This window comes from Callionymus lyra, chromosome 2 (genome assembly GCF_982586985.1).
Source record: "Callionymus lyra chromosome 2, fCalLyr1.hap1.1, whole genome shotgun sequence".
NCBI classification, from domain to species: Eukaryota; Metazoa; Chordata; class Actinopteri; order Syngnathiformes; family Callionymidae; genus Callionymus; species Callionymus lyra.
The window spans coordinates 34,701,010-34,715,157 of NC_141819.1; the positions used below are offsets into that span (position 1 = coordinate 34,701,010).

The 14,148-nt window shown below is 38.6% G+C and overlaps 1 protein-coding gene across 4 annotated transcripts in view; it reads left to right on the plus strand.

Moving 5' to 3' along the window:
• Positions 1 to 14,148, plus strand: part of ppfia1 (PTPRF interacting protein alpha 1) — a 31,854-nt gene that overhangs the window by 15,404 nt on the left and 2,302 nt on the right. The window contains exons 9-27 of one of the 4 annotated variants that reach the window (XM_087784810.1): positions 97 to 231; positions 983 to 1,066; positions 1,142 to 1,273; positions 1,382 to 1,444; positions 1,554 to 1,633; positions 2,713 to 2,863; positions 3,438 to 3,658; positions 4,028 to 4,259; positions 6,244 to 6,273; positions 6,980 to 7,104; positions 8,102 to 8,274; positions 8,350 to 8,443; positions 9,829 to 9,910; positions 9,982 to 10,182; positions 10,347 to 10,409; positions 10,833 to 10,859; positions 11,618 to 11,793; positions 12,896 to 12,993; positions 13,066 to 13,241. In XM_087784810.1, coding sequence (XP_087640936.1) covers positions 97 to 231; positions 983 to 1,066; positions 1,142 to 1,273; positions 1,382 to 1,444; positions 1,554 to 1,633; positions 2,713 to 2,863; positions 3,438 to 3,658; positions 4,028 to 4,259; positions 6,244 to 6,273; positions 6,980 to 7,104; positions 8,102 to 8,274; positions 8,350 to 8,443; positions 9,829 to 9,910; positions 9,982 to 10,182; positions 10,347 to 10,409; positions 10,833 to 10,859; positions 11,618 to 11,793; positions 12,896 to 12,993; positions 13,066 to 13,241 — 2,343 coding nt within the window. The remainder of the gene's footprint in view (positions 1 to 96; positions 232 to 982; positions 1,067 to 1,141; positions 1,274 to 1,381; positions 1,445 to 1,553; positions 1,634 to 2,712; positions 2,864 to 3,437; positions 3,659 to 4,027; positions 4,260 to 6,243; positions 6,274 to 6,979; positions 7,105 to 8,101; positions 8,275 to 8,349; positions 8,444 to 9,828; positions 9,911 to 9,981; positions 10,183 to 10,346; positions 10,410 to 10,832; positions 10,860 to 11,617; positions 11,794 to 12,895; positions 12,994 to 13,065; positions 13,242 to 14,148) is intronic. The other 3 variants (XM_087784811.1, XM_087784812.1, XM_087784813.1) reach the window with 3 other exon arrangements.

Here is a 14,148-nt window from a genome sequence, read left to right on the forward strand (position 1 = left end):
TCAGTGTCTCACCAATGTTGTCCCAAAAGTTTGCATTGCATCTTTATGAATTTGTGTACTCTTTTGTCACAATATTCTCCTTGCACGATATTTCAGACTGAAGATAGGAATCGTCAGCTGCAAGAAAAGCTGGAGCTCGCTGAGCAGAAGCTCCAACAAACCATCCGCAAAGCAGAGACCCTGCCTGAGGTGGAGGCAGAGTTGGCTCAAAGAGTCGCCGCGCTCACAAAGGTATGTATACAGATGCATAATTATTTATTCATGCATATTAAATACATCCATTGTCACTCGTCTATAATTACAAAAGGATTGTCATATTTTTAATTCTTAATTTGATTGAGTTAAAGAGCATCTCAAGTACAAAACATTCTTTCATTGTTAATGAATTGATTGAATATATTGGATTGTATTTCGGAAGTGTCTGATGACGGAGGATAGTAGACGCTTTTTGTATTTTATTTCAACTTCCACGTTACTTAGTCCTTCTCTTAATCTTACGTCCCTCCCTGTGGAAGATACCGTTTATGGTGCCGGGAATATCCCCAGGCTTCGGTTATTTTTAGACTTGCGGCTCCTGATTCTTTTTTCTCCCATTTATAGTTTGAGCTTTGTTCTCTGCCTTGCAGCCGCCTGCTGAATGTCAATCCTGTCAACTGATAAATTAATTAATAGATTATTGCTTCTGTCAAGCGCAAATACATTTTTTATATTTTACGGTTACAACAAGGTAGAAAAGAAATATGATTTCACAGTATGGAAATTTGCTCAATTATTTTTATTCTAAGTAGTTTGCTGAATAATTGATTTGGAGGAAAAAATACCAAAAGTGTTTTTGACGCTGATTCGGGTTAAATTAAATATATAGTTGACAATCGGGTGTACAGTACTAGCCGTTATTTTTATTTCGCTCAATCTCATGGGTATTTTTGCTATCAATTTTTCATTGATACCAGACCAATCCCTTCTTAAAATTGTTCCTCAGGCTGAAGAACGCCATGGCAACGTGGAGGAAAGACTTAGACAGCTGGAGGCCCAGTTGGAGGAGAAGAACCAAGAGCTTCTGAGGGTGAGCGTCACACCAAAAGACAGAATACACAAGCTCTTGTCAGGATGGACGATATCTAAGTCTTTGTATTTTCAGGCAAGACAACGGGAGAAGATGAATGAAGAACACAACAAGCGTCTTTCAGAGACTGTTGACAAGCTGCTGTCCGAGTCCAATGAAAGACTCCAACTGCACCTTAAGGAAAGAATGTCTGCCTTAGAGGACAAGGTGCGTCTATTTTTCAGCATTAAGCTTTGGCTATAATCTGTAAACTGATCAGTAATTTGCATTTGTTTATTTATTTATTTTTGATTATTTTTGATTGTTGTTTTTTAGAATTCTCTGATCAGGGAACTGGAGCACACAAAGAAACTCATCGAGGAATCTCACCATGAAAAAGTAAGATTTTGTGGAATGATTTATTTTCTTTCAGCTTCCCTTCAACAAGTTTGCTGTTGTTTCAATTGACTTTGTCTGGTCCACTGACAAATTATTCTGTACTTTTTAGGAGCAGCTGCTGATCCAGATTGAGAGCATGAGAGCTGATTCCGAACAGGGTCGCAGTGGGAGCAACTCCTTAATACACGGGTCAGTGCACAACTACGTGTTGGGTGTTTAAAGACTGCTCCCACTGATTAGAGTTGTTCAAACTAAAAAATGATTTACTATTATATTGATTAGCTCTTCCATGATTGTCTACTTATACTTGAGTGACTGACATATTCTTGGCAAGTTCTTGTTGTTTAGAAGAACCCTTTACTTATTGCAAAGAGTTAAGTATTAAGTGAGACACATTTAAAGGATTATGTGCAGCTTAAAGGTACCCTGAGATTTGACATTACTAAAGCTGTGAAAGACTTATTTAAAAATTTCCTAAAAAGGGCTTTAAATAAAATAAGATTAGACAATTCCCTGAGAAATTTCCTAATATTAGCCTTGCAAAAGAGTAAAAATAAATGGATTTATTATTGTTAAAACATCACCTGAATTTAAATAAAGACTATATTGTTAAAGTAATCCTAATAAAAATGTATTATTAGTAATTAATCTAAATTATTTTAAATAAACAATCATATTCGTGTATATCGCCTTCATTTCAGCTTCATGATATTCTTTCAAATCTGGGCATCAAGATATTACATGTTACATTTCCTGTTTTTCATTTTTATCAATTATTTGAACCAATGATTTTGAGTTTGTGAGTCATGACTGAAGGAAGGTTGAAAATGCACATTTAATGCACCCTTCACTAATGCCTGCGATAGAAACTGTGCCGGGGGGAGAAAAGAAAAGACATGCTTAAAGAGCAACACTTCTGAGGGTTTGAAGAGTCCCAGCTACACAGGAATCTTCTCACTTGAGTTCATACACATGGATCCAGATTCTGTGACGTGGATGATTGGTCGCTCTCTGTTTATTCCCCTGTTGTGATGCACACAATGGAACATGTACGGACATAATAATACATGTTGTTATTAAAACAACAGTTTTGTTGGGCTTACATCATGTGGAGGCTTAAAGTAGTGACTCCTAATCAGAATAATGGCATCATCTTTTTTTTAACCGCTGCATGTTGCTTAAATATATATATATTTGGGACCAGTGTAATGATAATAAACAGCAGCATTCTCCAACAGCAAGATCTAAACGTCATATGACTTTTCCAGGCGTTCGCCGATGGGCAGCACTCCTGACTTCAGATATCCAGTGTCGGCATCCTCGATGATGGACAGTAACTCGGATCACTTTGGCAGCGCTTTGGTTCTGAGGCGACCTCAAAAGGGCAGAGTGGCTGCCCTCCGGGACGAGCCCTCCAAGGTATGTTTTATTAGCACAGGGTGGATAGGTTGCAATCTTTCTGATGCTATCCTGCATCAAACTGTGAATAATTTATACTAATGTTTATTTTGATAAATGTTTATATGGTGTATTTAATAGAATCTCAAAAAGACCATCAAGTATGACATTTCCTGCATTTCTTGAAGGGATTGAACTCAACACATTCTTTTCTCATCCGTTTAAACGCTTGACTTCAATTTGGTCTAAACAAACATCAGTTATCAGATGCTTTTATTTTCTTCATGCCAGTGTGGGGCCTGGGCTTTCACTTTCTTTATAAATATGGAAATTATTTTGTAAAGGCTTTTACCATTTAAACGATGAGGGTCTAATATGGCATGACCATCAGATGATCAACAAACTCAGTCGGTTGCATCTGGTTTCTGTTACGTGTTTGGGCCCTTGTGTTTATATTGGAGTGTTTTTCTCTTCTCTCTATGTTTGCTTTCACTCTGGACGACAGCGACATGTAAGTGAACTGTTGCTGGATATTCTGTTGATGGTAATCATACTGGCTCCTCACCAGTGATCTCTGCTCTGTGATGCCCTCCAGGTCCAGACTCTGAACGAGCAGGAGTGGGAGCGCGTGCAGCAGGCCAACGTGCTGGCCAACGTGGCCCACGCTTTCGAGAGCGACATGGATGCGTCCGACCTGGAGGACGACCGCGAGACCATCTTCAGCTCCGTAGATCTTCTGTCACCGGGCCAGGCTGATGCCCAAACACTGGCTTTGATGCTGCAGGAACAGCTCGATGCCATCAACAATGAAATACGGTGAGGCTCTATACCAGTGGTGGGCAATAACATTTGTGAGGGGCCGTCAAGCAAAAATAAAAGAGCGAAAAGTACAAAGGGGCTATTTGAGGGGCAATAAATGCCCACAAAAAGGACAAAAGTGGAGAAAAAACTCAAAAACCCTATAGTCATATTTAGAGACTGACAATGAATAATATAAAAAAATGGACGATAAAATTGTTATTTTGTTATAAGGGCAACATAAATACAGTTGAATGGCAATTGTTAATGAATAAGTTGCATATAGTGGGTTATAGCTCAGTTTTGCCCAGGAATGCTCTAGATATTTTTTTAGTTTTATCCCGTCATCCTGTCAACCTATAACCTCAAGTCCTCTTTCACTTTTAGGATGATCCAAGAGGAAAAGGAGAACACTGCCATCCGAGCAGAAGAGATCGAGTGCCGAGTGGGAAGCGGTGACAGTCTTGGAGGTCGTTTCCGCTCCATGAGCTCCATTCCTCCATCGCTGTGTGCCAGTTCCTCAGTGGGCGGCTCACCGCCCGGCTCTGGGAGCTCCACACCAAGAAGGATCCCCCGTAGCCCCAATAGAGAACTGGACCGAATGGGCGTCATGACCCTGGTAACCTTTAGTCATTTAACATTATTGGTATAAAGAAGAGAAGGGCCTGTTAGGGCTTAAAATGCATATACTATATATTGAAGGAGCAGGGCTATGGAAGTACTGTATGTCAGTGCCCTCTGATTATTATAGATTATAATAATTTTTAATTTAACATTCAAATATATTGATGGTTTATTTTGAATTATAGAATGGAATTTATTTTCATAAATTAAGTACCAACAGTTTTATTTACAAATGAAAAGGCTCTAAATTAAAAAAGAGAAGTTCAATTTATAACGTTTATTTATGAATTTCTTTGGAATGAGAAAATCAAACATTAAATCTTAATTTTTTTAAATTAAATTATTTAGAAAATAATCAAATGGAATATTTTAATAAACAATTAATTAGTTTAATTATTAAATCCAACAAATCCAACCTTTTAATATTGAAATTATTGAATGCAATTCATTTTAAAAAGAACAACAATTCAATTTCATTTCAACATTGGAATTGTCAAGTTCCACCATTTAATACTCTGACAGTAATAATATACTTTCATACAGGTCAATCTTCTAACGACACACGCGCGTGTATTACTATTAAAATAATGTATAGGTAATTTAGCTCCTTTGAACTATGTGTTTCTGTTGCTGCTGTTCATTGTATCAGGAAGCCTGTCCTCTTAACAGGTTATTGAAAGTTTCCCTCATAACGTTTGAAGCTTCTTGCCTAAACATGTGTTTGTGCTGCCCCCTGCCTGCCCGCAGCAGTACTACTATGATCCCTTCGTCATCTCGCAGCAGACTGTAACTTACCTGCCTTATGGCGCGTCTGCGCCTCAGGCTACTTGTTATGCACCATGTTTTCAGGTACCAGGATGATTTAACTTGGGTGGGTGCAGCCAGTCGTTGTCCAAAGTTTGTCTGTAATATTTTCAGTCCTTCTCTCTTAAAAAAATTGAAAGATGGATAAATCAAAAGATTTTAATTTAGTCTTTTAACTTTAGTTTGAACAAGAAAAACAAACAATTCACAATTCACCAGATGTCCTCAATAATGACAATAGCATAAATAATACATTATTGTTTATCTTGCAAAAAAGGTTAATCTGCCATTCTGACCACAGGCTTGAATTAGAGCCACATTTTTGTTCTATCTGATGCTGGTTTGAGCACCATGAGATACAAGACTAGCTTGTTTCTTGATCGAGCGCATTGATATCGGCTCTATCTGGTCACAATCTTTCAGCAGAATGTTGTGTCTTCCTCTCTTGAAATCAGATCAGAGGGTAATCCCCCAAAAATATTTTATGTTAAGATATTTGTGAGATGAATGTGACACAATTGTCTCTTAATTTTCTCTTCAGTTGTCACAGGGTTTGCTCTGTAGTTTTTGGAATAAAAATAAAGTCATTAGCTTAACATTTATTTTATGAACTGATGTCAATCATAAAGTGTCTATTTCTATTCTGAACAATATACTTTCTTTTATTCAACTCGGATCAGTGGCTAATATGCGCATCTATACATTTAAAAAAGACACAAAACAATTTGAGCAAAAATGTTCTCCTTGTTCCCTAAGTGGTGGCCTCTCAGTTGTTGAGGAAAGGAAATGAGCAATTAGGTATTTTGCTCCTGAGGCAAATGAAGACTCAGAAATGTGGTGGGTGGAAGGTTTACTTGCATAGCTGATGCCAAGCCTGTTAGGAATGCAACCCCCCTGCCCCCCCTTTAGGTTGCTCGCTGGAAAATCTGACTGGAAGCACATAAAAATGTTTCCTATACTTTCTTACCTTGTTAGCAACTGTAGCCACAAAGCTACCTTTGTTATTGGTACTAGAGCGGCTGCACCCACCGACGTCTGACCTGCAGTGGACTCTTTGCTGTGTCTTTCTCCCTTTATAACAGTTAATCACCTGTGTTGTGTGCCTGCATGCGTGTGCTCCCTCCTTATGCCGTGCATCTCACTAACTCTCTTCTCTTTTCTTCTTCATGCTTCAGCCTAGTGACCTGCGCAAGCACCGCAGGAAGGTAAACTAGAGGGCGCTCTCTGCTGTCTTTGTTTCTTTGTGGAGCACGATCCCACCCTGCATTGTCACTAGTCTTTGCTCTGTGACACGTTTACACTGCGTAAATTCTTTAGGTGTCTTTAGGTTTTGTGGCCAAAAAAAACAAAGTTGATTATCGTTAAGATACGAGGCATATTAAGAATTAGTTTGAAGTAGGACACGTACAGAGATAATTCAGATAAATTGAGCCTCAGAGAATTGTTAAGACAATATCAAAATCGTTTTTTTTGGCCCATAACTTGGATGATTTTGTCCCCTTGTGTGATTAAGTTTGATACTGCTCTATTATGTACGGATTAAAAACTTAACTACCTAACTTAAATATGTTTTACTCGGGTAATGTTTAGGCCAATTTTATCTTGATATTAACTTAACTATTCAGAGATGCAATAACAGAAGCTAACACAATGGAAAAAACGGCTCTTTTGAATATAATTTCTCACCATACAATTTATTTGTTATTACTGCTTGGAATGTTACCTGACATTTGTGATATCATCCCTTTGTTGCGACTTGCATTCATTATTGCCAAATGTACAGTTCAAATCCAAAATAAGTTTTGATGAAATCCGATATTTTACTTTTCAGCTTTTTCAGGCCGCTTTTCATATGAAATATTTCTGCAAGAAATGTTTTAATTTCAGCCCTTTTTATTTTCTGACCTACAGTCCTCTCAGGATGACAAAGCCACAATCCGGTGTGAAACGTCTCCTCCTACAACTCCTCGCTCCATGCGCTTGAACAGAGAGGGAGGACATGCAGCCAGCCAAGAGGACATCAGGGACATTAGAGGGTAAGATGTGATGCCTCTGTAAGAATAGATAATGTGCACTGACCACAAATATTCTTAACTTTGATGTACATGTCATATTTCTGGTTTAGCTCCTTTTTCTTTTTGCTTTATACAATGATAAACAAAGGATTAAAATCCTTTAGCCGTGATCCTCACAAAATGTGTATTTACCAAACAGGAAGCATAAGTCTGATTACCTTTTTCTTTTCATTCTCTATCTTCTTAAATTATCTCTGTGTTTCCACCTTTTTACCAATAACTCCCATCGAATTCTTTTCTCCTACGTCAGTTTAACTTTTCTAGAAAGTCTCTGTATAATTGTTGACGTCCATATTCTCTGTTCCCAATCTTATCTTAATCACTGGCGTCTTTATATGTTACAATATTATCATGAACATCTATTAACTTTGATTTGAGCCAATCATCTGTCCTTATAAATAAACTGAAACTGGATACATGTAATAACTGAACAGGCCTTAGTTGACACATGTGGAAAACACCCATCGCAGACAGTTTAAAGAGACTCAAAATTCTATATCTTCTCAAACATAGTGGTTAAAGGATAAGAGAAAGAGATTCAACATTCTTATTATTGGAGTGACAGCACTGTGTAAACTAGCAAAGTGAGTGAAACACATTCTTGCATTAAAAACTTATTGACATAAAAAATGGGTCTTTTTCTAAACGACTATATGATTATTCAAGTGTTTATAGATGCGTTTAAGGATCAATAAAATCAAAATCTAACACAAAATAACTCAAAAATGGGGAAAGATTGTTTTACCTAAAAGAGATTGACTTTAATTTCATTTCTTATTCAATGTCTGTGCTCATTATTAAATAAACCTCTAATCTGTTGGAACAGGCGAACTTGAAATAAGCAGGATTGGACCCCTTTAGAGTTGGTTAATTCAGTCTCGCATTTATCTGATTTAAGTGAAATGTATGAAACTGAGACTGATATTTAATGTGATAAAAACTTTGCCTCCCTCTACAGGCTGGCTGGTCTCCAGGACGGTCAGGGAAGTGACCCCAGCAGCAGCAACAGCAGCCAGGATTCTCTCAACAAAGCTGCCAAAAAGAAAAGTATCAAGTCTTCAATCGGACGCCTATTTGGAAAGAAGGAGAAAGGCCGGCCCGGCATTCCTGGCAAAGAGTCTCCCAGTCAAGGTGAGACTTTGAAAGTCGTTGGTAGAATCTAAGTCTATTCCAAAATGGAATCGAATGACGATGATGTCTTTGCAGTCGGAACTCCAGAGAGTGAGAACTCGCCAAAGGACGGTTTGGGAATGGGGACATTGGGAGGCGCTGCAGAGAAGAACAGGAAGCTGCAGAAGAAGTAGGTGTCTTTAAATCCATCTGCTTAATGTGCTGTAACCCAGCTCACCAGCTCCACCCTGAACACCCAATCAATGTTTTGTTTTAATAAACTCTCAGTCCTCATTTGTTCTCAGCAAACAAATCATTGTTTTCACGTCATTCGTCACATAATCAACACGTGCAGCTTAAATCCTTTTAATTCATTCTCTCTCCACGTTCTCTTCTATTTGTCACCCCCCTCTCCTCCATGTTGTAGTCCAAAGACAGGGTAAGTTGGTTCACGATTGTTTATGCCTGAACTCATCACTTCGACCTCTTCCGGCTTCTTCACTCACGGGACCTACAATATTTCCACTACGAATGCTTGTTGGGTTCCTTTCTTCCACCCTGGGATCAACTGCACTAACTCGTGCTTGTGTGTGCAGTTTACCTTCTCGTGCATGGTAACATGATAAGAATGAACCGTCAGGGAAATGTGTTCGTCTTTCTCTGTAGTAGAAATATGTCGCCAACAGCGCCATCTAATGGTGGTCAAAAGCGGCGACTTGTGCCATTACCATGATCTGTTCTGCAACTGAACCTCCGATTCCATCAAGTATTTCACGGTTTGCATCAAGCTCTCTGAAGAATATGTCTTCCAAACATGACATCCATCTTTGCATGCTTGGAAACCCCTTTTTTTCGAGGAAACATTTTTCCCAGTGGTCATCGAATGTGCTTCCTGGTAATGGAGTTGACGGCTAGTGTTCTTGAATGTTTGAAACCATCTTTATTATTGTCAAGACAAGAGGGGACATGGAAGAAAAAGAAAAATGTTGACGTTTAAAAAGATCTTCAGAAGTTTTTAGATATGCTTTTTATCTAGAAAAGTTACTGCAAGACAAACGAGTGCTGTGATTTCGTTTCAACGTGTCGACTTTTTCGGAAAAAACTGTTTATTTACTTTTGCTTCGAGTTTGCCTCAAGTACAAGGAAATGAGATCGGAAGAGAAGATACAACGTGAGAGACACCTCAGGGTTAATGGCTGCAAGAGGAAATGTTCGTCGCAAAACCTTTTTCCGGCTCACTATTTTTATTTGTAAACTTTAGACTTCTGGAATCACTCTTGAGCGCAAGCAAATCTCAAGATCTTTTTTTTTACTCATTTAGGTATTTTTTCACTTCTTTGGGTATGCTATTAACTTCTTTAAATCTTTTTTATATTCTTAAGATCTTTTTCAACTTCTCTAGATCGTTCTTTAATTACCAATATTTTTTTTCCTTCTTCCATGTCCCTTAAAGGCTCCATAGGCTCCACATGGACCCTTGTATGTTTCTTTTTTCTGCAGCTGCTGTGGGTTTTGAACTCTGGTGTCGGTGTATGTGATTAGAAGAGCTTGTATCGATGTTGTCGTTTTTTTCAGACACGAGTTGCTCGAAGAAGCTCGCAGACAAGGTTTGCCTTTCGGACAGTGGGACGGCCCCACGGTGGTCGTCTGGCTCGAGGTATAACTTTGACAAATGTCAACCTTGATTGTGCATCAAATAACTTGAACGCATGCGTCGACTCCCAACAGCTCTGGGTGGGCATGCCGGCCTGGTATGTGGCCGCCTGCCGGGCCAACGTCAAGAGCGGCGCCATCATGTCGGCGCTGTCGGACACTGAAATCCAGAGAGAAATCGGCATCAGTAATCCACTGCACCGGTTAAAACTTAGACTTGCCATCCAGGAAATCATGTCCCTCACTAGCCCGTCTGCCCCGCCCACGTCCAGAACGGTATGTCCAAAAAAACATCACATGAATATCTTGTATGTGCTCACAAGCCTATCTCACCTCTTTTGCTCGTCTTCAAACAATGAATTAACACCTTTTGGTTTTCTTTCTGTCTGTCACACCATTTTTAACCTCTTCGCTCACTCACCCGGGGGTCACATAATCAGTCCACAGGCAACGTTTGGGTCACGCATGAAGAAATGGAAACTATGGCCGCTACACCTCCCACGGTTAGTCTCGTCCAATAGGAAGGCGGATCCTCCTGTAGCTGCCGCAATCGATGGGTCTCGATCCAAGTAGCTTGTGATGCTAATGCAGACTTGGATCTGGACTGTTGTTTTGCTTTAGCCTTAGTTTGTAGCTGTAAAATAGTTGTTCTTGTTTTGCTTCATGCATGCTGTGTGTGTTTGTGTGTGTTTCATTAATGTGCTCTGCATGGCAATAGCTAATATCAAAATTGCAGCTTTATTTTTTGTCTTGATTTTCAGTCAAAGGTCAGTATTATAATTTTCCTAATTGGCATCTTTGGAGTAGATGAATCATTTCTAGCCGAGCGTAAATATTCCTTCGCCAAAACACCAGTGTGTTTTCATTAACAATTGTTCTCTAACCCCGCCTTTGTTTCCTCACGCATGCTAACACGCTAACACCAGGAGGATGACGAGGGCAGCTGGGCCCAGGTTTGACTCCTCCCACTTGTTCACCTCACGTTCGTTTACGTGGCGACAGAGATTTTCTCTTTTATTTTAACATCACAATTCACGTTTATTTGAAAACCTCACCAAACTCGAGCAAGGCCACCCTCTGTGTATCTGCAGCCTCACCAGTTTCAAACACGCAAGCATGACAACTGAAGGTTCAAATGTCAGACGCATTGTTTCATTTCTAGATGGTAAAATGTTTGTCAATATTAAATTCTCGACTGATGAGACGAGAATAGTTCAGATTATATTTAGCAAAATATCAAAGAAAAAGTTGCCAAAACGCCTGTATAAATATTTTGCCAGTGGCCGTGTGGGCTCCCCTTTTATGCAGCTAAGTCATCTATAGAAAGACATTGAATAAGATTTAGCTTTCATCTCCTAGCTTGTAAAATGTGTTCTAAATACCAAATTATGTGGATTCTTTATATCCTTCTTCTACCTATTATAGACCTTGTGGACCAGATACAATTTACATTACATTCAAATTCTCGGATTTGGATATTGTTTGATCTTTTGTTCAAGACATTAAATTGTTCAGATGAATGCTCACGTTGATATGGTGATAAAGCTGATGGTAATTTAATACTCTAGGTTAGGGACAGTTCGCTAAACAAATTTGTTTGGCTTGGACCAAGAATGCTACAGCATTCTGGAGAGAGTTTAACGTCCCTCCTGTCGAAGCACAGTCACTGCAGTTTTCTTATGCTGAGTATTGAACCACATCTTCTGGGCAGACGCTGGCGTACGGCGACATGAATCACGAGTGGATAGGGAACGAATGGCTGCCCAGCCTGGGCCTCCCTCAGTATCGATCCTACTTCATGGAGTCCCTGGTGGATGCTCGCATGCTGGACCACCTGACCAAAAAGGACCTGCGTGGGCAGCTGAAGATGGTGGACAGCTTCCACAGGTTAGATGACCAGACGAAATGTTCAATTAACAAGTGACAACCAAGTTGGTTGTAAGTAGTTGCTAGCAAACTTATATTAGCCTCTGAAGACACAAAAACATGGAATATTAACGTCATGTTAATAACAATATATCTTGGGGGCCCAGAAATTAAAAACTACCGTTGTTTCCTGTAACAAATTTAAATTCTGTTTCAGAGTTTTTTAATTTGTTTTAATTGTTGTGTATGGAAATTTAAATTTTGTTTCCAAGTTTGTGATTTTTTTTCGTGTTTCTTAGCCACCGTGACATAAAATGTATGTTTCAATTCAACCAAAGATGGCTCAAACCATTTATTGATGTACCTTTATTCTTCCGACAATGGGGAAAATTTTAAATGCTTCAGCAATAAATACACATATTAGGGAATACAGTACACGTATATCTTTTTGAAATAAAAAAATGTATATATATAGACTTTATTTTATTGTCATTGCACAGAAAACACAGCAGTGAAACTGGCATTGAAATTTCGTTGCTTGGCAACCGTTAAAAACACAGCAGAACGAATGTATGTATAAAAAGTATAAATATAAATATTAATAAGTTAAAAATAGTGCAATCTAGTATAACAGAATAAATAAATAAGGTTTAAAATATTGCACATAATAATTAATGTATATAAATCATCAATTAATTATGTTAATTGTTAATTGATGCTGCTGGTCAGTAGACTCTCGATGGTCCCTCTGTAGAAGGTGAAGAGGATGGGAGGGGGGAGAGGCACCTTCCTCATCTGTCTCAGGAAGTGCAGGCGCTGCTGGGCTTTCTTCACCAGGGAGGTGATGTGAAATGTCCAGCTGAGGTCCTCTGTGATCTGCACCCCCAGGAACTTGGTGCTGCTGACGACTTCCACCGTTGTGCCGTTAATGATACATTGATAACAATACATAAAACATCAACATCAATAAGCCTAAATAACAAGACAATAACTAATTATTAATTTATAACTAGAGTTGGTAAAAAAAAAAAAAATCTTTATATTGTATTACATACTTACACCCTGTGAACTGTCAACTTTCTGCAAATATTTCAGCTCATTCCATATTTGTGTGCAACCACAGGAACAGCTTTCAGTGTGGAGTCATGTGTTTGAGAAGACTCAACTATGACAGGAAGGAGCTGGAGAGGAAAAGAGAGGACTCTCAGCTGGATCTGAAAGGTAACTTTGTGTGACTTCTAGTCTAGTCTGGCTTCACTTGATAATCTCCCTGACCTGCCTCTCTGTGGTCAGATGTGCTGGTGTGGAGCAACGAGCGTTTGATCAGCTGGGTTCAGTCGATCGGTCTGAAAGAATACAGCGCGAACCTCTACGAGAGCGGCGTCCATGGAGCATTGCTGTCCTTGGACGAAACCTTCGACCACAACACTCTTGCCCTGCTACTACAGATCCCTATGCAGAACACACAGGTGCAACCTTTTGTACAAATGACATTAAATTATATTTACAAGATGACAGCATATTTTAAATCCTGTATCTGGTTAAAGTCATTTATGTTATGGCAGTAATTGTTCTTTTCAAAAATTAATTTAAAGAACAGAATAGGATTAAGGTCCGTAGGTAAAAAAAAAAACAGCCTCAGAATTCTCACTTTAATCTTAGATTTTTCCCTTTAAAGTCACTTAAGCTAAGAATGGGCAAGGCATATCGAGAGATATTGATCTCCTTCAAAGAAAAATGACACAAAGAAAAGGATACAAAGCTTAACATAGAATAGACTCCACTCCTTCTCCCAAACTCAGAATTATACAATCTAATAGCACGAGGAAAAAATTAGTCCCTGAGTCTATTAGTGTTGCATCTGGGACGGAGCATTCGTGCACCCCAGGAGCCAGGAGTGATGCAGAATGATACGACGACCTTTTTTTTTTTTTATGTACTCAAAGAGTAACAGATGTTGTGACCCTTTGTGACCCTGGTCTGGAAAAGCGCTATATAAATAAAATGTACTTACTTACTTCATGACTTACACATCCGGCATTTATAAATGAATTAATTTATCACGAACATGAATAAAATGTCTTTTTATTTGTACATTAAAGAAATTAAGTTAAATTTAAAAAAAATAAAACACTGTACTTCGTAAAAAGGAGTTGTAAGAAGTAAATGTTTATATTAGAGGCGTGATTATAAAACACACATATTCTCATTAAAAAATGCACAATATATAACACAATATAGTATATATGCATATCCTAAGCAGATATCTATACAACTACGCAATATTTACACATGCATGTTGCATTATTTGTATTCTCGTGAAGTAAATTGCAGTATTACCGTCAACATCATCCTAAAATTATCACAATATTTTTA